The 25543-nt window shown below is 49.4% G+C and overlaps 1 protein-coding gene across 1 annotated transcript in view; it reads left to right on the top strand.

Moving 5' to 3' along the window:
• siae (sialic acid acetylesterase) overlaps positions 1-25543 on the top strand; it is a 93514-nt gene that overhangs the window by 37355 nt on the left and 30616 nt on the right. The window contains exons 4-6 of the mRNA XM_078199231.1: positions 6955-7093; positions 12420-12594; positions 21708-21826. Coding sequence (XP_078055357.1) covers positions 6955-7093; positions 12420-12594; positions 21708-21826 — 433 coding nt within the window. The remainder of the gene's footprint in view (positions 1-6954; positions 7094-12419; positions 12595-21707; positions 21827-25543) is intronic.

Below are 25543 nucleotides of genomic sequence, written 5' to 3'. Positions count from 1 at the left end.
CCTCGAGCGTGCATGAAGGATCTGGCGTGAAGTGCCCTTCTCACCACCAGCCAAGCCAGGTCTTGATGCTTGACAGTCTGCTCAGGGAACCATCTGACAGGATCCACCATCTCCTTTTCCCTCAAGGCCTCGAGGGTATTACGCGCTGACCACTGCTTGATTGCCAGGTGGTTAATGGTGTGTTTCTGGAAAGGTTTCTCCAGGAAGGGACAGGTGCTGCAGTACGGTCCAACTTGGAGCGTTCCACGCCAGCGTGGTCAGACCCATCCTCCGTAACACCTGGGACAGGTAGAATGTCAAAAAGTCGTGGCACTTGGTGTTGGCATACCAAGGATCTACACACAGCTTGATGCAGCTGCACACAAAGGTGGCCATTAGGATGAGGGCGGTGTTGGGAACATTTTTCCCACCCTTGTCCAGAGATTTATGCATCCGGACACGATCCATCTTGGATCTCCAGATAAATTTGAAGATGGCCTTGGTGACTGCTGCTGCGCAGGACCTGGGTATTGGCCAAACTTGCGCTATATTTAGCAACACAGAGAGTACCTCACTGGATGACTAGGTTTTTGCTGGTGATAAAGAGGGAGCGTTGCTCCCATTTGCCCAGTTTTTGCCTTACTTTGGTGGTGCGCTCTTTCTAGTTTTTGGCGCATGCCCTCACCGCTCCAAACCATATCTCCAGCACCTTATGGTAGTCTGCCCTGACGGTGAAGGGGACAAAGGATCTGTCAGCCCAGTTCCCAAAGAACATGGCTTCGCTCTTGCCCCGGTTGACTTTGGCTCCCGAGGCCATTTCAAACTGGTCACAGCCTGCAAACAGCCGACAGGTCCAAGCAGAAGACAGTCACGTAATCCGTGTACAGGGAGGCTTTGACCTGCGAGCCTCCACTGCCTGGGATTGTAACCCCTTTAATGCCTGGGTCCTTTCTGATGGACACGGCAAAGGGTTCAATGCAACACACAAAAAGAATGGAGGAGAGAGGGCAGCCCTGCTTGACTCCAGACCTGATCTGAAAACGATCTGATTCCCGCCCATTGATTGAGACTGCGCTACTGATGTCTGTGCAGAGCAGTTGGATCCAATTGCAGATTCCTTTCCCAAAACCCATTTTGGAGAGCACATCCATCATGTAGGTGTGCGATATTCTGTCAAGTGCCTTCTCCTGGTCTAGGCTGAAGAGGCAGGTCCACCTGCCTGTCCTGCTGTTAGGCAATCGTATCCCTGAGTAGCGCAAGGCTGCATCTCTCCCACTGGTCATGCACAAGCTCACTATCATGCACTTGCTAAAACCCCTGCCTTAAACACAGCTGAGTTGAGCTGAGATGACACACACCGGTTAAAATTCCTAAGTGTTCACACCTATTGAGGCCATAATCAGACTTCATTTTATTGACAGATAACTGCCACTTAGCTAACTGTGTCAGTTGCTTATTGACCTTTAAACTAGACTACTGAATCTAAGGAGAAAAAAGAGAAACACTTACCAATAGTTACCCACTCAGCTCCAAATTGCTGACAGCCTTCCCCTCTGGCTGAATTTCACTCCGGATGAAGTCTCTTCCACTGGCTGTGCACGAGCTTATCTTATGTGCTTATCTCAAAGCTCCTTAAATGCCACTATCGTGTCTGCCTCCACCACCACCCCTGGCGGCACATTCCAGACACCTACCACACTCTGTGTAAGGAAACCTGCCCCTCACGCCTTCTTTACCACCCTATCCACTTGTGTGGCCACTTTTTGGAAGCTATGGACTTGAACTCCAAGATCCTTTTGTACATCAATGTTGTTCAGAGTCCAGCCGCTAACTGTATACTTAGCCTTAACATTTGGTCTCCCAAAATGCAGCAGCTCACCCTTGCCCAGATTAAACTCCATCTGCCATTTCTCCACGCACATCTGCAACTGATCTATATCCCACTGTATCTTTTGATAACCTTCACAATATCCACAACTCCATCTATATTTGTGTCATCTGCAAACTTACTAACCCTCCCATCTACATTTTCATCCAAGTCATTCATATGTATCACAAACAGCAGAGGTCCCAGTACAGATCCCTGCAAAACACCACGAGTCACGGACTTCCAGCCAGAAAAACACCCTTTCACCATTGCTGTCTGATTTCTATGCGCAAGCCAATCTTGAATCCAAGCGGCCCAGTCACCGTGGATCCCATGTATCTTAATCTTCTGGTTGAACCTACTATGAATGACATTGTTGAAAGCCTTACTAAAATCCATGTAGACAATATCCACTGCTCTCCTCTCATTGACGACATTCATCGCCTCCTGGAAAAAATCAATCATGTCAGTAAGACATGACCTGCTCCACACAAAGCCATGCTGATTTTCCCTAATTAGGCCATGCTTTTCCAAATGCACGTAAATCCTATCCCTAAGAATCCTCTCCAATACTTTACCAACCACCAATATGAGACTCACTGGTGTATACTTTCCAGGATTATCCCTATTTTTTTTCTTGAACAGAGGAACAACATTAGCTACTTGCCAGTCCTCCAGGATCTCTCCAGTGGCTAGCGAGGATACAAAGATCTTTGTCAGGGCCCCAGCAATCTTTCTTGTCTCTTTCAATTACCTGGGATAGATCCCATCGGGCCCTGGGTCCTTATCCACCTTAATGCTCTTCTAGAGACCCAACACCACTCATTTCTTGATCTCAAAATGTCTGAGCATATTAGCATGCTCCACATTATTTGTACCTCAACATATTTGTACCTCAATGTCTCGGTGGCTGTTAGGGGGGCTATAGTATAATCCCATCAGAGTGATTGCACCCTTTTATTTTTGAGCTCCACCCATATTACTTAGTGGTTGAGCCATCCAGTACATCCTCTCTGGGTGCAGATGTGACATGCTCCCTGATTAGTAATGCAACTTCTCCACCTCTTTTACCTCCCGCTCTATCTCAAGATGATTATGTGGATTAGCCGTGCTACAGGGGTCACTGTTGGACTTCAACGATTTACAATCTATATTAGTAACTTGGCTGAAGTATTAGCTGTATTTTGTCAGGAGGTTTAGCTACAATACAAAGATAGGTAGAAAAAAACAATAAGAAGTCTAACAACACCAGGTTAAAGTCCAACAGGTTCTAAACAGGTTCAAGCCATTGACAAGTATGGGGAAAAGCTGAGGGCCAAGTATCGAAAATGTGATCAAGTGTGTGGATGAGGGAAGTTCAGTTGATGTAGTTTATATGGATTTTAATAAAACTTTTGACAAGGTCCCACATGGGAGACTGTTTGAGAAGGTTAAAGCATATGGAATTCAGGGAAACTTGATCAGATGGATCCAAAACTGGCTTAGTAATAGGACACAAAGAGTAGTGATCGAAGGAGTGACTGGAGGCCAGTGTCCAGTGGTGTATGACAAGCTTCAGTGCTGGGATCCTTACTGTTTGCAAAATACATAAATGATATAGATGAAAATGTGGAGGGAATGTTAAGCAAGTTTGCAGATGACACCAAGATTTGTAGGGTTGTTAATAGTGAAGAAGATGGGTGTAGTTTACAGGAAGATATAGATGGATTGGTCAGATGGGAGAACAGTGGCAGATAGTATTTACCCCGATCAATGTGAGGTGATGCACTTCGGAAGAAGTAACAAGTCAAAAGAGTATTTAATGAATGGTAGGACACTGGGAAGCCCAGAGGAACAGATGGATCTTGGGATAGTTACTCACACATCCCTAAAGTCGGTAGAACAGGTGAATAAGATAGTTAAGAAGGCATATGGGACACTGGCTTTTATTAATCGTGACATGGAGTATAAGAGCAAGGAGGTAATGTTGGAGTTGTACAGAGCATTGGTTAGGCCACAGCTGGAGTACTGTGTGCAGTTCTGGTCAACTCACTATAGAAACATATGATAGCACTAGAAGGGGTACAGAGGAGATTTACCAGGATGTTGCCTGGAATGGAGCATTTAAGCAAGAAGGAGAGTCGAGATAGGCTTGGATTGTTTTCTTTACACATGATGTGGAGATGCCGGCGTTGGACTGGGGTAAACACAGTAAGAAGTCCAACAGGTTTAGAACCTGTTGGACTTTAACCTGGTGTTGTTAGACTTCTTACTGTTTTTTTTAGAGCAGAGAAGGTTGAGGGGGGGACATGATTTAAGTGTATAAGATTATGAGGGATATGGATAGGATGAATAGGGAGCAGCTGTTCCCCTTGTTTGAGGAGTCAATCATGAGTATAAGTTTAGGGTAAGGGGCAGGAGATTCAGAGGGGATTTGAGAAAAAAATCATTCAGAGGGGATGGGAATCTGGAATACACCATCTAGAAAGGTAGTGGAGGCTAGAAACCTTACAACCTTTAAAAAATATTTGGATGAGCACTTGAAACATCATAATATTCAAGGATATGGACCAAAATGGGATTCATAGAGTATCATAGAATCCTACAGTGCAGAAAGAGGCCATTCGGCCCATCGAGTCTGCACCAACCACAATCCCACCCAGGCCCTATCCACATATCCCTACATATTTACCCACTAATCCCTCTAACCTATGCATCCCGGGACACTAAGGGGCAATTTAGAATGGCCAATCAACCTAGCCCGCACATCTTTGGACTGTGGGAGGAAACCGGAGCACCCGGAGGAAACCCACGCAGACACAGGGAGAATGTGCAAACTCCACACAGACAGTGACCCAAGCCGGGATTCGAACCCAGGTCCCTGGAGCTGTGAAGCAGCAGTGCTAACCACTGTGATACCGTGCCGCCCCATTAGGATTAGCGACCATTAAGTGGTTGTTATTGTCTGTGCAGATTCAATGGGCCGAAGGGCCTCTTCAGTGCTGGATGACTGTGGGGGGTGATCTTACCGTTGCACCCCGATGGCTGATGGGTGAGGCGAGCCGGTAAGATCGTGAGAGAGCTGAGAAATCAGGTTCACGTGATTTTTCGTCTCTTGTGATCTTACCAGCGCCGGATCTCTGGTGCGATCAGCCTTGCGCCTATTTCCGGTGCAAGGCTAAATAATCTATTTAAATTTCATTCAAATCTGATTTTGAAGCAGAGAATATCGAATTAATGAGCCTGGGACGGAATCACCCAGGCTCTCTTGCCTGTGTGACCTCGCCTGGAAAGGTTCTCTCCAGTGAGAATCACAGCTGGCCCCAGCAATGGGGACCAGTCGTAATGGCCTCACCAGTTGAACCGGAGGCCATTGAGGCCCACTGGCGAGGTCAGGGGCAAGAGGGGTCTCCCTTGGGCAGTGCGAGCTTGGCAATGCCAGCCAGGCACACTAGCACTCCCCACTGGCTACAGGGCAGTGCCAAGGGGCTGGGGCCAGAGCGAGGAGGGAACTACTATGGGAGTGTGGCCAGGTGGTGGAAGATGCGCACTCTGCATTGGGATTGTGGGGGCAGGGAGGGGGACGTTGCTGGGGCCGGCTGTGATTCTCACGGAGGGAACCTCTCCCGGCGAGGTCACATAGGCAAGTGTGCCGGGATGATTCCATCCCAGGCTCATTAGTTCCATGTAAAATCAGATTTTTGGGGAAAGGGGTTAGGCTAGCGATCGTGGGAGGATCAGGTGGCCAATAGTGGGGGGTGGAAGGGGAGATCGGTCCGGGCAGGTGGGGGGTTTGCAATAGGCTGTGGGCCCCCGCGGTAGCTAAAGTTATTTATTAATCACAGTGAGGTTTATATTAACACTGCAATGAAGTTACTGTGAAATTCTCCTAGTCGCCACAGTCCAGCGCCTGTTCAGGTCAATGCAGCTAACCAGCATGTCTTTCAGAATGTGGGAGGAAACCGGAGCACCGGGAGGAAACCCACACAGACACGGGGATAATGTGCAAACTCCACACAGACAATGACGCAAGCCGGGAATCGAACCCGAGTCTCTGGTGCTGTGAAGCAGCAGTGCTAACCACTGTGCTACCATGCTGCCCCGGGCAGTGCTACGGTGCCACCCCAGGCAGTGCCAAGGGGCTGGGGCCAGAGCGGGGAGGGGATTACTGGGGGAGTTGGGGGGGGGGATGTTGTGTTTAAGCCATGGAGGCAAGCTTAGAGCAGCAGAGGCTAAGTGACAGGTCTCTGCTGCTAGAGACCTGCGCATGCACAATGACATCCTCTGCTGCTCTCAGCCAGCATTCGGGTGACTTAAACGTCATCCTCCTCCCCCTACAAGCGAGAAATGTTTTTTCATGCACTGAGTGGACAAAATGGCAGATTTGAACTCGCCCAAAAACAGATCTGAAATTCTCCTGTTTTCACGCCCATCCTGGACTTAAAATTTCTTTGGAAAGATCGTCTCCTCTGACTCTATGTACAGATGCATTGAGAATACTGTTAGTGACATTCTGCCAGTCAGCGCATTCCTTTAATTCCTTCTCTCTTCAATTACCTGACAAGTTACTCCAATTACAGGCACTTTTGACACTATTTTCCCATGTGGAACCTTTGCAGTTTTGTTCTGGAAATCAGTGAAGACAAAATAACCTGTGCACCATTAATGACTGGTTCAAAATACTCAACAAGATTTGTCAGGCATAATCTACCCTTTACTAATCTATACTGACTCTTGTCAAAATTACTGATGGTCTGAAGTTATTTAGTTTCACTTTCCCTTGCAATTCTTCAACCCAAAGACAATATTCCTGAAAGGGCAGAAAGATACAGAGTATGATTAGGGCAAGGCATGTGGTATTAGGGTGTTCAGGACTGAAAGAGTTAATGTATGGGACTGGAGAAACTGTATCCCCATGTTACTTGGAGTGAAGAAGAGAAAGGTTTGTGGCTTAGACTGAGTAGTGCCTGTAGTGTGTTGGGGAGGGACAGACTGACATTAGTGGAAAGGTTAGAAACAACATCGAGTTCTGAAATTTCTGAAGCGCATTTCTCTTTCATGTGTTTTTAAAATGTCTGTTCTAAGTGATGTTTAATATGGAGTTGTTCATTTATAATGTTCTCTTTCAGATTATTAACGCAAGTGATGAGCTCTCTGTTGCTCCCCATTATCCATTTATACGACTGTTCCAAGCTGGATTGAACGAGTCAAGCCAAGAGCTGAATGATCTTACCAGCATCGCGGTGCAGTGGTCAGATCCCACAGCGGGTAAGGAGGGGCTCCCACAGCGGGTAAGGAGGGGCTCCCACAGCGGGTAAGGAGGGGCTCCCACAGCGGGTAAGGAGGGGCTCCCACAGCGGGTAAGGAGGGGCTCCCACAGCGGGTAAGGAGGGGCTCCCACAGCGGGTAAGGAGGGGCTCCCACAGCGGGTAAGGAGGGGCTCCCACAGCGGGTAAGGAGGGGCTCCCACAGCGGGTAAGGAGGGGCTCCCACAGCGGGTAAGGAGGGGCTCCCACAGCGGGTAAGGAGGGGCTCCCACAGCGGGTAAGGAGGGGCTCCCACAGCGGGTAAGGAGGGGCTCCCACAGCGGGTAAGGAGGGGCTCCCACAGCGGGTAAGGAGGGGCTCCCACAGCGGGTAAGGAGGGGCTCCCACAGCGGGTAAGGAGGGGCTCCCACAGCGGGTAAGGAGGGGCTCCCACAGCGGGTAAGGAGGGGCTCCCACAGCGGGTAAGGAGGGGCTCCCACAGCGGGTAAGGAGGGGCTCCCACAGCGGGTAAGGAGGGGCTCCCACAGCGGGTAAGGAGGGGCTCCCACAGCGGGTAAGGGGGGGCTCCCACAGCGGGTAAGGGGGGGCTCCCACAGCGGGTAAGGGGGGGCTCCCACAGCGGGTAAGGGGGGGCTCCCACAGCGGGTAAGGAGGGGCTCCCACAGCGGGTAAGGAGGGGCTCCCACAGCGGGTAAGGAGGGGCTCCCACAGCGGGTAAGGAGGGGCTCCCACAGCGGGTAAGGAGGGGCTCCCACAGCGGGTAAGGAGGGGCTCCCACAGCGGGTAAGGAGGGGCTCCCACAGCGGGTAAGGAGGGGCTCCCACGGCGGGTAAGGAGGGGCTCCCACGGCGGGTAAGGAGGGGCTCCCACGGCGGGTAAGGAGGGGCTCCCACGGCGGGTTAGGAGGGGCTCCCACGGCGGGTAAGGAGGGGCTCCCACGGCGGGTAAGGAGGGGCTCCCACGGCGGGTAAGGAGGGGCTCCCACGGCGGGTAAGGAGGGGCTCCCACGGCGGGTAAGGAGGGGCTCCCACGGCGGGTAAGGAGGGGCTCCCACGGCGGGTAAGGAGGGGCTCCCACGGCGGGTAAGGAGGGGCTCCCACGGCGGGTAAGGAGGGGCTCCCACGGCGGGTAAGGAGGGGCTCCCACGGCGGGTAAGGAGGGGCTCCCACGGCGGGTAAGGAGGGGCTCCCACGGCGGGTAAGGAGGGGCTCCCACGGCGGGTAAGGAGGGGCTCCCACGGCGGGTAAGGAGGGGCTCCCACGGCGGGTAAGGAGGGGCTCCCACGGCGGGTAAGGAGGGGCTCCCACGGCGGGTAAGGAGGGGCTCCCACGGCGGGTAAGGAGGGGCTCCCACGGCGGGTAAGGAGGGGCTCCCACGGCGGGTAAGGAGGGGCTCCCACGGCGGGTAAGGAGGGGCTCCCACGGCGGGTAAGGAGGGGCTCCCACGGCGGGTAAGGAGGGGCTCCCACGGCGGGTAAGGAGGGGCTCCCACGGCGGGTAAGGAAGTGCTCCCACGGCGGGTAAGGAGGGGCTCCCACGGCGGGTAAGGAGGGGCTCCCACGGCGGGTAAGGAGGGGCTCCCACGGCGGGTAAGGAGGGGCTCCCACGGCGGGTAAGGAGGGGCTCCCACGGCGGGTAAGGAGGGGCTCCCACGGCGGGTAAGGAGGGGCTCCCACGGCGGGTAAGGAGGGGCTCCCACGGCGGGTAAGGAGGGGCTCCCACGGCGGGTAAGGAGGGGCTCCCACGGCGGGTAAGGAGGGGCTCCCACGGCGGGTAAGGAGGGGCTCCCACGGCGGGTAAGGAGGGGCTCCCACGGCGGGTAAGGAGGGGCTCCCACGGCGGGTAAGGAGGGGCTCCCACGGCGGGTAAGGAGGGGCTCCCACGGCGGGTAAGGAGGGGCTCCCACGGCGGGTAAGGAGGGGCTCCCACGGCGGGTAAGGAGGGGCTCCCACGGCGGGTAAGGAGGGGCTCCCACGGCGGGTAAGGAGGGGCTCCCACGGCGGGTAAGGAGGGGCTCCCACGGCGGGTAAGGAGGGGCTCCCACGGCGGGTAAGGAGGGGCTCCCACGGCGGGTAAGGAGGGGCTCCCACGGCGGGTAAGGAGGGGCTCCCACGGCGGGTAAGGAGGGGCTCCCACGGCGGGTAAAGAGGGGCTCCCACGGCGGGTAAGGAGGGGCTTCCATGGTGGGTGAGAGAGACAGGCTCCCTGGCAGGTGAGACCGGCACTAGCAGTGGGATTTTCTAAATCACAAATAGAAAGGAACATATAAAGAACCTTCTTAGGGCCTTGTATGGAATATCTTGGATAGAAGAATGAAGAGGATCTCATAGAGCCTTCTACAGAATTTGCATATGAAGAAAAAGGTTTAGGTTCAGTTTATGATGATAGATTTATTTGAGAAAAGATGGGAGAAGGCTCAAGTGAAGCATAAATACTGGCATGAACTTTTCTATGCTGTGTATCCAATGAATTGAGAAATAAAAAGGCAGTCATACTGGGGTGGCACGGTGGCACAATGGTTAGCACTGCTGCCTCACAGCGCCAGGGACGCAGGTTCAATTCCTGCTTTGGGTAACTGTCTGTATGGAGTTTACCTGTTCCCCCAGTGTCTGCGTGGGTTTCCTCCGGGTGCTCCGGTTTCCTACCACAGTCCAAAGATGTGCAGGTTAGGTGCATTGGCCATGCTAAATTGCCCCTTAGTGTCCTGGGATGTGTAGGTTCGAGAGATTAGCGGGGTAAATATGTAGGATTATGAGGAAAAGGCCTGGGTAGTATTGTTGTCGGTGCAGACTTGATGGACCGAATGGCCTCTTTCTGCACTGTAGGGATTCTATGATTCTATTCTATGATTGACACTACAATGAAGTTACTGTGAAAGTCCTCTCGTTGCCACACTCTGGCGCCTATTCATGTACACTGAGGGAGAATTTACCATGGCCATTGCACCTAACCAGCACTTCTTTCGGAGTGTGGGAGGAAACTGGAGTACCCGGAGGAAACCCACACAGACACAGGGAGAACGTGCAGACTCCACACAGACAGTGACTCAAGCCAGGAATCGAATCCAGCTGCCTGCCGTTGTGAGGCAGCAGTGCTAACTATTGTGCCACTGTGCCATAGTGAACGTCTGGAACTCTTTATTTCAGAGAGTTGGATCTGCACCTTAAGCGCTGTAAGCTGCAGGGTTATAGGTCGTGTGTAGGAAGATGGGATTAGAAAGGGCATCTGGGTGTCTGTGGGTCAACATGGACAAGATGGGCCAAATGGCCCCTTCTGTGCTGTATCATTTCTTTGGTTCCATGGCTGTAGAGGCTGGGACATTAAGTTTGTCCAAATCTGACATAGGCAGATTTTTAATCAGTAAGGGAATCAAGGGTTATGAGGATAAAGCGGAAAAGTGGAATTGAGGATTATATTAGATCAGTCATGATCTCGTTTAATGGCAGAGCAGACTCGATGGGTCGACTGGCCTACCTCTGCTCCTACGTCTTATGGTCTTACGTCAGATACCAAAAGTTCAATGCTGCAGAAAGCTGACAAGAGTATAGACGGTGCAGGATGAAATTACAAAGGAAATGAGCATAGCAAAGGGGAGGCTTGAAAACAGTGTTGCTCAGTTAAATCAAGGAAAAATTCAAAAATATTTTATAAATATGTGAGGAAAAAGAAAGAGCAGGAGCCTAAGCAGAAAGATAACTTATGTGTGGAGGTGGAAGACATGGACATGATTCTTATTTTTAATAACACTGGGGGACGAAGCAGACCTTATAGTTCAGGAAAAGTGTGAAAAATTAGATGGGGTAAACATAATGAGGGATGAAATATTAAAATGTTTAATATCCTGAAAATTGGATAATCAGGATCAGATGGGATATATCACAAGCTGCTAAAGAAAAGCAAAAGAAGAAATAGCAGACACTCTGGCCTCATTTTCCGATCTTGTTTGGCTACAGGCGTGGTACCAGAGGACTGGAGGACTGCTCGTACCTTTTTGTTTAACGAGGGAGGAAGGGCTGCAGAATGACAGTCTCGGCTGTTCCTGAACGATACCATGGGGTCCTTGCGTTCATTTCATCCAGCAGACAAGCCTCAGTTTAACATTGCATTTGAAAATGTTCACCTCCAGTCTTGCAGCTTTCCTCTGTGTGGGCAGCCAGCCTGCATTTCATGCAAATTTTGGAGTGGGCTCAGATCAGAGTACTGGCAATGAGTCAAGTTGATGTCGTACGGATATTATCCTTTGTTCAATGTCAAAAGTCACTCCCTTTAGCAGAACTCATGTTCCCTGTGATCAGAAGTATGGCTTTATAGCAAGTTATTCAATAGTGTGATTTGGGATTTGTCACAGCAATTTGTACTGACTGGTCTGTGGGTTCTTGCAAGTGCCTCAAATGCATGTCAGCAAGTAAACTTGCCATTAATCCAATATGATAAATTAATGATCTGGTTAATTTACATAAAATGCATGACTGAAAACAGCAGGAGTTATCAGTTCCCTCTCACCCATAATATTGGAAATGATAAAATATTGTAAGTAGGCTTGATGTTTGCTTATCAGCTCTTGAAATAACCCATATTGACGCTTTGAGTCCTTTGTTGCTCTGATGTATGTTATATTTGCACTTCCACAGGAGTTGAAGGAGTGTGTTTCGGGTCATGTTAGTTTCTTTTGTAACTATTTGCAAGATTTTTCCAGATGCAGTCTTTCAGATAAGATGTTAATTAGTCTCCTCAAAAGGTGAATGCAGAAGATCATATGCCAGTGGTGTGCTGGTCACAGGAACCCAGGAGTAAGCTATTCAGCCCTTTGACCCTTCTCTGCTGTTCAGTTAGTCCACAACTGATTTATATCTCAACTCCATTTACTCATCTTTATTCCCTTGCTGCCTTATCTAAAAGAAATGTGTCGATCACAGCCTCAAAAGCTCAAATGAAAGCACAGAATGTACGGATTTCTTGGGGTAAGACTCCCAGATTTGCATAAATCCTAGTTTTAGAAAATGCTTCTTTTTCAATCCAGGAAGACCTAACTCTAATTTTTGCATTATACTTGTGTTTTCTGATTCTCCCCATCAGGAGCAATTTTCTCAATCTGGCAATAGAGAAGATTGGGTGGATTGGCCATGCTAAATTGCCCCTTAGTGTCCCAAGACATATAGGTTAGGGGACTAATAGGGTAAAGACATGTGGTTGCAGGGTAAGCCTGGTTAAGAGTCGGTGCAGATTCGATGGGCCGAATGGCTTCCTTCTGCACTGTAGGGATTCTAAGCCCAGTGCAATTTTGAAGGAAGCTAAATTCCTGCTTGTTTTTGTCTGACTGAATCCTAGAAATTCTTGGCAATGGCAATTTTACCTCGTTCTCAGCTGTCTGCTGGCTGTTTGGTCGATATCTCTATGAAAAGCTGCAATATCCTATTGGGTTGGTGGAATCATGTTGGGGAGGAACCCCCATTGAGGCTTGGTCTTCCAAACGAGTCCTCAACAAATGTGGACTTTCTTTCAAGTGAGTTGACAACTTACCATCTTTTGTATCTATCTTAGCTTTCTATTTCTGTGATACAATAAACAAGCTGAAACTATTTTGAACAGATCAGTTTCCACCTTCCTAATGAAGGACCTAAGACAGGACAGGATGAGGGAATCTTTTGGCCTCAATCTTCCTTAAACAGTGTATAGTTTCAGTGGCCAATTTTACCAGTCCCCAGAATACTGTTTGCACAATCATCCACCAATAAATCTAAAGTACAGCCATTGCCCAAGCCCTCGACCACTTTAACCATCTGTGGACCTGGGAGCAAGGGCAGGTGTTGCACCTTATACGATTGCATGGGAAAGTGCCATGGGCAGGGAGTGAGGTGTTGGGTGTGATGGAGGAGTGGACCAGGGTGTCCCGTAGCCCGGAGAGAATGACTGTGGAATGCTGACAGGGTAGTGAGGGGAAGATGTGTTGAGTGGTAGCATCATGCTGGAGTTGGTGGTAATGGCGGAAGATGATCCTTTGAATGCAGAGACTGGTGGGGTGAAAAATGAGGACAAGGGGGATCTTATCCTGGTTCTGGGAGGGAGGGAAGGGTATGGGAGCATTGGCCCAGGGAATGGGTTGGACGCAGTTGAGAGCCCTATCAACCACAGTGGGTTGAAAAACACAATTGAGGAAGAAGAAAGACATATCAGCAGCGCTATTTTGGAAAGTGGCACCGTCAGAACAGATGTGGCTGAGCCGAAGGAACTTAGAGAATGGGATGGAGTCCTTACAGGATGTGGGGTGTGAAGAGCTGTAGTCAAAGTAGTTGTGGGAGCCAGTGGGCTTGTAATAGATACTATGGACAGTTTATCACCAGAAATGGAGTCAGCGAGGTCAAGGAAGGGAAGAGAAATGTCAGAAATGGACCATGTGAAGGCGATAGATGGGTGGAAATTGGAAGCAAAATTTATACATTTTTTCCTGGTCCAGACGAGAGCATGAAGTGACACCGAAATAGTCGTCGATGTATCGATAAAGGAGTTGTGGGAGGGGGCCGGAGTAGGAATGCTCCCCATAACCCTTAAAGCGACAGGCATAACGGGCCCATAGAACATAGAACATTACAGCGCAGTACAGGCCCTTCGGCCCTCGATGTTGCGCCGACCTGTGAAACCAATCTAAAGCCCATCTAACCTACACTATTCCAATATCATCCATATGTTTATCCAATGACCATTTAAATGCCCTTAATGTTGGCGAATCCACTACTGTTGCAGGCAGGGCATTCCACACCCTTACTATTCTCTGAGTAAAGAACCTACCTCTGATATCTGTCCTATATCTATCACCCCTCAATTTAAAGCTATGTCCCCTCATGCTAGCCATCACCATCAGAGGAAAAAGGCTCTCACTGTCCACCCTATCTAATCCTCTGATCATCTTGTATGCCTCTATTAAGTCACCTCTTAACCTTCTTCTCTCTAACGAAAACAGCCTCAAGTCCCTCAGCCTTTCCTCATAAGACCTTCCCACCATACCAGGCAACATCCTGGTAAACCTCCTCTGCACCCTTTCCAATGCTTCCACATCCTCCCTATGATGCGGCGACCAGAACTGTACGCAATACTCCAAGTGCGGCCGCACCAGAGTTTTGTACAGCTGCAACATGACCTCATGGCTCCGAAATTCAATCCCTCTACCAATAAAAGCTAACACTCCGTACGCCTTCTTAACAACCCTATGAACCTGGGTGCCAGCTTTCAGGGATCTATGCACATGGACACCGAGATCTCTCTGCTCATGCACACTACCAAGTATCTTACCATTAGCCCAGTATTCTATATTCCTGTTACTCCTACCAAAGTGAATCACCTCACACTTTTCCGCATTAAACTCCATTTGCCACCTCTCAGCTCAGCTCTGCAGCTTATCTATGTCCCTCTGTAACCTGCAACATCCTTCCGCACTGTCCACAACTCCAGCGACTTTAGCGTCATCCGCAAATTTACTAACCCATCCTTCTACGCCCTCATCCAGGTCATTTATAAAAATGACAGACAGCAGTGGCCCCAAAACAGATCCTTGCGGTACACCACTAGTAACTGAACTCCAGGATGAACATTTCCCATCAACCACCACCCTCTGTCTTCTTACAGCTAGCCAATTTCTGATCCAAACCGCAAAATCACCCTCAATCCCATGCGTCCGTATTTTCTGCAATAGCTTACCGTGGGGAACCTTATCAAACGCTTTACTGAAATCCATATACACCACATCAACCGCTTTACCCTCATCCACCTCTTTGGTCACCTTCTCAAAGAACCATGCGGGGGCCCATAGCCATACCTTTTATTTGGAGGAAGTGAGACGAGAAATTGTTGAGTGAGAGAACCAGTTCAGGCAGACAAAGGAGAGTGGTGGTGAATGGGGATTGTTCAGACCTCTGTTCGAGGGAGAATCCAAGAGCTTTGAGGCCATCCTGGTGGGGAATGGAGGTGTAGAGGGATTGGACATCCATGGTGAGGAGGTGGTGGTTTGGGCCGGGGAACTGGAAGTCGTTAATATGGCGTAGGGCATTGGAGGAATTGCGGATGTTGGTGAGAAGGGACTGGACAAGAGGAGAGAGAATGGAGTCAAGATAGGAGGAAATTAGTTCAGTGGGGCAGGAACAGGCTGCCACAATGGGCCTACCGGGGCAGTCCTGTTTGTGAATTTTGGGAAGGAGGTAGAAACGGGCAGTCCGGGGTTGGGACACTGAGGTTGGAGGCTGTGGGGGGAAGATCTCTGGAGGGGATGAGGTCATTGACAGTCCTGGAAACAGTGGCTTGATGTCCTGTGGTCGGGTCGTGGTCTAGGGGAAGGTAGAAGGAAGCGTCCAAGAGTTGGCGCTCAGCCTCTGCGAGGCAGACGTCCTTACGTCAGACAACAACAGCACCGCCCTGTCGGCGGGTTTGTGACAAGGTCAGGGTTGGTCCTAAGAGAGTGATGCTGTCAGACCTGCTGTGATTTTCCAACACTTTCTGTTTTTGTTTCAGATTACAGCATTCACAGTATTTTGCTTTTATTACAGAAGCTACCTTGCCTGCACAGATGTTTTCATTGACAAATGACAGATTTTAGGGGGGTAATGGATCAGAGACATTTGGGGTTCACATCTGTGAAGGTGACAGAACTTTGCATCCTCTTTGACCACAAACGAGGTTCCAGAGGACTGGAGAATAGGCAATGTTGTTCCCTTGTTTAAGAAAGGAAGCGGGGATAATCCAGCAAGTTGAAGGCTAATAATCCTGACATCAGTGATGGGGAAGTTTTTGGAGAAAATATGGGGGACAGGATATGTGCACATTTGGAGGAAAATGGACTAGTTAATGACAGGCAGCATGGTTTTGTATGGGGAAGGTCATCACTCACCAACTTGATTGAGTTTTTTGAAGAGGTGACAAAAGATAATGGATGAGGGAAGAGTTGTTGATGTAGTTTATATGGACATATAAGGCATTTGACAAGGGTCCACATGGCAGACTGGTACAAAAACTAAAATTGCATGGGGTTCGGGGTGGGCTGGCGAGATGGATTCAGAACTGGCTTGGTTATAGAAGCAGAGAGTAGTGGTGGAAGGGTGTTTTTCAGAATGGAGATCTGTAGTTAATGATATTCTGTAGGGATCAGTGCTGGGACCTCTGTTGTGTGTAATGTATATAAATGATCTGGAGGAAAATGTGGGTGATCTGATGACATGAAGATTGGTGGAGTTGCTGATAGTGCTGAGGATTGTCAGCGGATACACCAGGATATAGATCGATTGGAGACTTGGGCACAGGAATGGCAGATGGAGTTTAATCCGGACAAATGGGAGGTGATACATTTTGCAGGATCAAATTTAGGAGTAAATTATACTGTAAATGGCAGAACCCTTAGGAACATTAACATAAAGAGCGATCTGGGCGTGCGGGTCCACAGTTCCTTAAAAGTGGAAGCACAAGTGGCTAAGGTGATTAAGAAGGCATATGGCATGCTTGCCTTCAGCTGGGGCGTTGAGTACAGGAGTTGGGAAATCATGTTGCAGCTGTATAAAACCTTGGTTAGGCCGCATTTGGAGTATTGCGTGCAGTTCTGGACACCCCATTATCAGAAGGACCTGTAAGCTTTGGAGAGAGTGCAAAGAAGGTTCACCAGGTTGTTGCCTGGTTTCGAGGGCTATGAGGGGAGGTTGAATAAACTAGGATTTCACTGGAAAGATGGAGGCTGAGGGGAGACCTAATAGAGGTCTACAAAATTATGAGAGACATAGACAGGGTGGATAGTCAGAGGCTTTTTCGCAGGGTAGAAGTATCAATAATAAGGGGCGTAGGTTCAAGGTGAGGGTGGGGGGGGGGGGGGCGGTGAAGTTTAAGGGAGATTTGCGGGGGAAGTGGTGGCAGAAAGTGGTGGGTGCCTGGAACGTGCTGCCAGAGGAGGTGGTGGAAGCAGGCACATTAGCAACATTTAAGAGGCATCTGGATGGGTGCACAAATAGGGAGGGAATAGAGGGATCCGGACTGAGTAAAGGCAGAAGGTTTTTCTTAGTTCAGGTATCATGATCAGCAGAGGCTTGGAGGGCCAAAGGACCTGTTCCTGTGCTGTAATTTTCTTTGTTCTTCTCTTTGTTCTTTAATAGGTTGAAAAGGATGTGAAAAAGGTATCTTGAATCCTACATTTTAGAAATAGATGTAAAGTACAAAGGAAAGAGTGGTTTCAGTGGTTGGTAAGCTGATGGAGAAGATCCTGGGGGACAAGATTTATGAGCATTTAGAGAGGTTTAGTACGCTCAAGAATACTCAGCATGGCTTTGTCAAAGGCAGATCGTGCCTTACGAGCCTGGTGGAGTTCTTCGAAAATGTGACGAAACACATTGACGAAGGGAAAGCGGTAGATGTGGTTTATATGGATTTTAGCAAGGCGTTCGATAAGGTCCCCCATGCAAGGCTTCTAGAAAACGTGAGAGGGCATGGGATCCAAGGGGCTGCTGCCCTGTGGATCCAGAACTGGCTTGCCAAAAGGAGGCAGAGAGTGTGTATAGATGGGTCTTTTTCTAAATGGAGGTCGGTCACCAGTGGTGTGCCCCAGGGATCTGTTCTGGGACCCTTGCTGTTTGTCATTTTCATAAATGACCTAGATGAGGAAGTGGAGGGATGGGTTGGTAAGTTTGCTGACGACACAAAGGTTGGTGGGGTTGTGGATAGTCTGGAGGGATGTCAGAAGTTACAGAGGGACGTAGATAGGATGCAAGACTGGGCGGTGAAGTGGCAGATGGACTTCAACCCAGATAAATGCGTAGTGGTCCATTTTGGCAGGTCAAATGGGATGAAGGAGTACAATATAAAGGGAAAGACTCTTAGTACTGTAGAGGATCAGAAGGACCTTGGGGTCCGGGTCCATAGGACTCTAAAATCGGCCCCGCAGGTGGAGGAGGTGGTTAAGAAGGCGTATGGTGTGCTGGCCTTTATCAATCGAGGGATTGAGTTTAGGAGTCCGGGGATAATGATGCAGCTATATAAGACCCTCGTCAGACCCCACTTGGAGTAATGTGCTCAGTTCTGGTCACCTCATTACAGGAAGATGTGGAAAAGATTGAAAGGGTGCAGAGGAGATTTACAAGGATGTTGCCTGGATTGAGTGGCATGCCTTATGAGGATAGGCTGAGGGAGCTCGGTCTTTTCTCCTTGGAGAAACGTAGGATGAGAGGAGACCTAATAGAGGTACATAAGATGTTGAGAGGCATAGATCGGGTGGACTCTGAGGCTTTTTCCCAGGGTGGAAATGGCTGCTACGAGAGGACACAGGTTTAATGTGCTGGGGGTAGGTACAGGGGAAATGTTAGGGGGAAGTTTTTCATACAGAGGGTGGTGGGCGAGTGGAATCGGCTGCCATCAGTGGTGGTGGAGGCAAATTCAATAGGGTCTTTTAAGAGACTCCTGGATGAGTACATGGGACTTAATAGGATGGAGGGTTATAGGTAGGCCTAAAGGTAGAGATATGTTCGGCACAACTTGTGGGGCCGAAGGGCCTGTTTTGTGCTGTAGTTTTTCTATGTTTCTATGAAAGGAAGAAATGCTCAACCTTTATAAAACATTGGTTAGGCTTCAGCTGGATGATTCAGTTCGGGCAATTTTAGCATGGCCAATCAACCTAACTCGCACATCTTTGGACTGTGGGAGGAAACCGGAGCACCCGGAGGAAACCCACGCAGACACAAGGAGAATGTGCAAACTCCACACAGACAGTGACCCAAGCCGGGAATCAAACCCAGGTCCCTGGAGCTGTGAAGCAGCAGTGCTAACCACTGTGCTACCGTGTCGCCCAAGAATGATAGAATCATACAGTGCAGAAAGAGGCCATTCGGCCTATCGAGTCTGCACCAACCACAATCCCACCCAGGCCCTATCCCCATATCCCTACATATTTACCCACTAACCCCTCTAACCTATGCATCCCGGGACACTAAGGGGCAATTTAGAATGGCCAATCAACCTAGCCCGCACATCTTTGGACTGTGGGGGGAAACCAGAGCACCCGGAGGAAACCCAAGCAGACACAGGGAGAATGTGCAAACTCCACACAGACAGTGACCTGAGCTGGGATTCGAACCCAGGTCGCTGGAGCTCTGAAGCAGCAGTGCTAACCACTGTGCTGTCGTGCCGCCCACGGATGTTAGTCCCGTTCTGGTTCAGATGTAGACTGTCCCTTTTGTACAGGTCCCACATTCCCCAGAAATGGTCCCAGTGATCCAGGAATCTAAAACCCTCCCTCCTGCACCAACTCTTAAGCCATTCATTCCTATTTCTGTGCTTTCTAGCACATGGCAGTGGGAGCAATCCTGAGATTACGACCCTTGCTTTTTAGTCTATTGCTGAACTCCCTGAATTCTTGATGCATGACTTTATCCCTCTTTCTATCAATGTCATTCCTACAACATGTACCATGACCTCTGCCTTATCACCTTCCCCATTCAGAATGCCCTGCAGCTGTTCAGTGACATCCTGGACCCTAGCACCAGGGAGGCAACATATCATCCTGAAGTCATGTTGATGGCCACACCTGACTATTGAATCCCCTATTACTATTGTCCTGCCTCTCTTTCCCCCTCCTGTCACACTGGCTGTTTGTGGTGCCAGAAGTTTGGCTCTGTCTGCACTCCCTGGAGGAACCAGCCTCCCAAATGGAATACCGATTTGCGAGCGAGACCCCAGGGGACTCCTGAACTACCTGCCTATCTCTCTTGAACTGCGTGGTGGTCACCCATTCCCTTCCTTCCTCAAGTCCCTTCAGCTGCGATGTGACCACCTCCCTAATTGTGCTGTCCACAATGCTCAGACTCGCAGATGCTCCGCAGTGTCTCCATCTGCCACTGTTCCAGCTCCGAAACTCTGGAGCAAAACACAGCTTTGAGCTCTCCTGCCACGACTAAACCCTTTAAGTTTAAAAACTTTATCATATTTTTTTTTAAAAGAAAATAATTCCCTACCCATGCCAAAACAATGAGTTTCAATTTAATATGGGTCGTAAATACCCTCCAGGACCTACTCCGCAATCAGCTGCATCCGTTGGTCTTATGTCGATTTCAGAGGGTAGTTAAGGATCAACCACATTGCTGTGGCTCTGAAGTCACGTGTAGGCCGCACTCTTTCTGACCTTATGATCCCGCCAATGGCATACCCCTGCTGTGGGTTTCCCGATGGCAAGGGGTGTATTCAGTGGGAAACCCCATTGATAACAGTGAGACCATAAGATCCCGCCCCCAGCGAGCAGCACGCTGCTTCCTGTCGTTGTGAAATATGCCGGGGGGGAGGGAGGACAATCCCACCCTTTGATTTGTGAACTTTGAAAGGAACCAAATGAGAATTGGACCTTTACAGGGATACATCAAATATTGGTCAAGAGTTTCTGCTTTGGGTGCAATCAGTGATCTGAGCAGTTTTATTTACTTAAATTTCTATTTATGCTCCTTGGCATATTGCGGAATGTGAATTTTTTTAAAATCAGTGCAATCAGGTAGTATATTAGAACACAGTTGTTTAGATTGTCTGTAAGATACATTAACTGATATATTTAGGAGCGGTAGTCTGGTGCCGATTTAATACATCTGAAAATGGATTTATCACAAAACTTTGGTCAGAACATTTGGTCCTGTAAGTAACCTGATTTTAAGATAACTGAACATAATTGTACTAAATTATTTACTTTGGTGTACGTCAATAAAAAATATTATAGACCTGAGATTAGAATAGTAGGATATTTTGTCTTTGACCGGTGCAGAAGTGATGGGCTGAAGTGCCCTTTCCTGTGCTGTAGACCTGTCCGATTCTATGCCTAGCAGCGTCCATTCATCCAAAGGAGCAGCTAAATTTTTAAGCTTTTGTTTCTGAAAATGATCACAATTAGTGATGATGAATTTACCTGGGGGTGGGGGGAGTCAGCGTCCCGGGGTTGGGCCCTGTCAGCGCCCGGGCATTTTCTGAATCTGCAGCTGATTTGTATTGAGTACAACTTGTGTTTGAATATTTGTGATTTTTTTTTGTTGGCTTAGTCAATATCTGGCGAGTTAGACTGAAAAGAAAAGCAGTCAACCGAGCAGAAGTGGCATAAAAACTGATTTATTGAGAGAACGATTTTGAGTCACATCATAATGAAGGGCTAGGGGATAGATTGGAAAATAGTGAGTTCAGGGCTGATTCTTCATGCAGTGTCGATATCTAAACATTCAGGACTTTTGACTGATTTTGCGTTTTGGCCAAAGGTGCCGGTGGTGAGAGAGGTATGGTGGGGTTCCAAGGAATGATGAACTTGTTGGGCTGAATGATATCCCCTTTCTGCACTTTTCTTTCTGCTCATTGAGAATAGACTGGAAGAGAAAAATACCTTTCCATGCAGAGTGTTAAGGTGGAAAAGTTTTGGAGAAGATGATTTCACAAGTTATCAGAATGAACTTTAGCGAATGGAGGCGAATGTGGGCGGGCGAGAGAAGAAGACATCATCCTGTGCTAAATTAATATGTGATTTGTTATGAACTGTTTACGAGTTTATTTGAACAAGGAAATTGTTTCTTGCAGATAATTCCAATATGGCTATGTTCCTAGTTGTTTGTCTGATAGCTTGACCCTTTTTCATTGCAGTGTTGATTTAGAAAGTGAGATGAGTGAAGAAACTGGCCCTCATCAACCCACTGTCTTGTGGAATGCAATGATACATCCTCTATGTAGGATGGCAATCAAAGGAGCCATTTGGTACCAAGGTGAGATATCTGCTGTATAAAAATGTATGGATTCAGTGCGTTGAGTCACAGTCTGATATTTTACTTCATCTGCTGGGCCTTTTCAGCATCCCGGGGCTGGGCCCAGTCAGCGTCCCGGGGCCGGGCCCAGTCAGCGCCGCGGGGCCGGGCCCAGTCAGCGCCGCGGGGCCGGGCCCAGTCAGCGCCGCGGGGCCGGGCCCAGTCAGCGTCCCGGGGCCGGGCCCAGTCAGCGTCCCGGGGCCGGGCCCAGTCAGCGCCGTGGGGCCGGGCCCAGTCAGCGCCGTGGGGCCGGGCCCAGTCAGCGCCGCGGGGCCGGGCCCAGTCAGCGCCGCGGGGCCGGGCCCAGTCAGCGCCGCGGGGCCGGGCCCAGTCAGCGCCGCGGGGCCGGGCCCAGTCAGCGCCGCAGGGCCGGGCCCAGTCAGCGCCGCAGGGCCGGGCCCAGTCAGCGTCCCGGGGCCGGGCCTTTTCAGCGTCCCGGGGCCGGGCCCAGTCAGCACCGCGGGGCCGGGCCCAGTCAGCGCCGCGAGTCCGGGCCCTGTCAGCGCCGCGGGGCCGGGCCCAGTCAGCGCCGCGGGGCCGGGCCCAGTCAGCGCCGCGGGGCCGGGCCCAGTCAGCGCCGCAGGGCCGGGCCCAGTCAGCGCCGCAGGGCCGGGCCCAATCAGCGTCCCGGGGCCGGGCCTTTTCAGCGTCCCGGGGCCGGGCCCAGTCAGCGCCGCGGGGCCGGGCCCAGTCAGCGCCGCGGGGCCAGGCCCAGTCAGCGCCGCGGGGCCGGGCCCAGTCAGCGCCGCAGGGCCGGGCCCAGTCAGCGTCCCGGGGCCGGGCCTTTTCAGCGTCCCGGGGCCGGGCCTTTTCAGCGTCCCGGGGCCGGGCCCAGTCAGCACCGCGGGGCCGGGCCCTGTCAGCGCCGCGGGGCCGGGCCCAGTTAGCGCCGCGGGGCCGGGCCCTGGAATTTAATCCGGATAAATGCGAAGTGATGCATTTTGGAAGAAATAATGTAGGGAGGAGTTATACAATAAATGCATCAGGAGTATAGAAATACAGAGGGACCTAGGTGTGCAAGTCCACAAATCCTTGAAGGTGGCAACACAGGAGGAGAAGGTGGTGAAGAAGGCATATGGTATGCTTGCCTTTATAGGACGGGGTATAGAGTATAAAAGCTGGAGTCTGATGATGCAGCTGTATAGAATGCTGGTTAGGCCTCATTTGGAGTACTGCGTCCAGTTCTGGTCGCCGCACTACCAGAAGGACGTGGAGGCGTTAGAGAGAGTGCAGAGAAGGTTTACCAGGATGTTGCCTGGTATGGAGGGTCTTAGCTATGAGGAGAGATTGGGTAAACTGGGCTTGTTCTCCCTGGAAAGATGGAGAATGAGGGGAGATCTAATAGAGGTGTACGAGATTATGAAGGGGATAGATAGGGTGAAAGGTGGGCAGCTTTTTCCCAGATCAGAAGTGACGATCACGAGGGGTCACGGGCTCAAGGTGAGAGGGGCGAAGTATAACTCAGATATCAGAGGGATGTTTTTTACACAGAGGGTGGTGGGGGCCTGGAATGCGCTGCCAAGTAGGGTGGTGGAGGCAGGCACGCTGACATCGTTTAAGACTTACCTGGATAGTCACATGTGCAGCCTGGGAATGGAGGGATACAAACGATTGGTCTAGTTGGACCAAGGAGCGGCACAGGCTTGGAGGGCCGAAGGGCCTGTTTCCTGTGCTGTACTGTTCTTTGTTCTTTGTCAGCGTCCCGGGCATTTTCTGAATCTCCAGTTGATTTGTATTGAGTACAACTTGTGTTTGAATATTTGTAATCTGTTTTGTTGGCTTGGTCAATATCTGGCAAGTTAGACTGGAAAAAAAGCAGTCAACCGGGCAGAAGTGGAGTGCAGTTAATAAATAACTCCACAAAAGGAGGGAATGCAGTGTCCTTGTACCACGAATGGAAACCTGTACTTGGGCTTGATTTCAGAGAGATAAGGACTGAGGGATATTTAAAATAGGAACTTGGGAGGTGAGATATGTACATGTGTATAAGATCGCAAAAACTGCAGAGCTGAATCTTAAACATTAGTAGTGTGGCAAGGAATAAACAGAAGAGGAATTCGATATGAAATGGAGTACTGGTGATTCACCAGACAAGGTTATATATAAAAGGCATATGGGGTGAGTGAATGAAGAGGTTATACACAAATGTTAGCATAGTAGCAAAAATGGAAATGTCAAAAGGGTTAATGCATAAACGCTCTGGACATGATGGGTGTGACGGAGATTTTGTCGATGCCCAAACAAGTATTTTGGCAAAAGGGGTAGGAAGCGGTAATATAGACTTATTGGGACAGTTGTAGAGAGCGCAGAGGGACCTTCATGTGCATCTTTTAAGGTGGCCGGACATAATTGAGAAAAACATTAGCGAATTAGGTTTTGAGCTTCATAAATAGAAATATTGGAAATTCTATGGAGCCCAGAATGGGGAAAAGTGATGTGTGGGCTGATTTAATTAAATCTAAATTTCCTGAAGGGTTGAAATAGCAGATCTAAAATTGGCGGCATGTTTGTAGCATGCTGAGTTACGTCAACCTCTGGTAGGTTCGTCCTTGTAATGAGTTGTATACCATGAATACTCATCAACCTAAAACAGTTTTCAATGAAGTCCTACCCTCGAGATAAATTCAGCGGAGCAAAAGAATCTCGTTGCACCCAGTTCATGATCATTTAGATGAAGATATAGCATTATCAGCTGACAGAAGGTTTCACCAATGAAAAGCTTCCCTCTCATTCAGTTTCAAGCATGTCATTGATACTTAGAATTTTAATGATAATTATTGAAATGCAAGGTAACATAACAAGGAAGCCTTGAATCACAGCAGTGATTTATTGAACGATAGTTAAAATTATATACAAAGAAGCTCAGAAAAGATACTCAAGTTCCACCGGGGCTCTCACTGCAGGTTCCACCTACCAGGAACTGCACCCTAACACCCGATAGGCTGTGATTTGCATGCTTCTTGCTGATAGACCCAGGGGGTCATGTGACCCATGAACAACTGCCCCTGGGAAAAGTGAAAGAGAGAAAGTGTAACCGTGCTCAGTTCTGGTTACAATATCAGGAATGACGTACAGTTGACAAAATCCCAGCCACGGACTCTCACTGGAGTACGGATCCCATAGGGGGAGGTGATGGGTGCAGTGGTATTGTCACTAGACTGCTAATCTGGAGACCCAAGGTAATGCTCTGAGGACCTCAGTTACCCGGTACTGAGTTTGAATCCCAACACACCATTGCTAATTGTCTTAAAAACCCATCTGGTTCTAAACCCACAGCAATGTGATTAACTCTTAAATGCCTCTGAAATGGCCTGGTAGGCCACTCAGTTCAAGGGCAATTAAATTTGGGCAATAAATGCTGGCCTTCTCAGTGATACCCACATCCCATGAAAGAATAAAATAAAACCCAATGACTATCACTGGGGTATGGGTTTGTGACAAACTGTGCCTTTAAGAAATGTATTGTGTCATGTATCTTGTTCACATTTTTTTTAGCAGTTAGTTCCATGTATTGGTGCGCTTGTCTGTGCCCAGCAGCCTACGTTGTTACTGCAGCAGCATAATTGATCTTAATTGTGGGAATGTTTGTTTTAATCTGGACTAATGCATGGTTGTTATTTTAGTGTTTTCCCCTGGGGTTTTTCAGACTGGGGCTAGATTTGGATTTTGACAGGAAAA

The sequence above is a fragment of the Mustelus asterias genome, chromosome 27 (genome assembly GCF_964213995.1).
Source record: "Mustelus asterias chromosome 27, sMusAst1.hap1.1, whole genome shotgun sequence".
NCBI lineage: Eukaryota > Metazoa > Chordata > Chondrichthyes > Carcharhiniformes > Triakidae > Mustelus > Mustelus asterias.
Note: the sequence above shows the minus strand (reverse complement) of the source record. Positions and strands in the feature narration are given on the sequence as shown.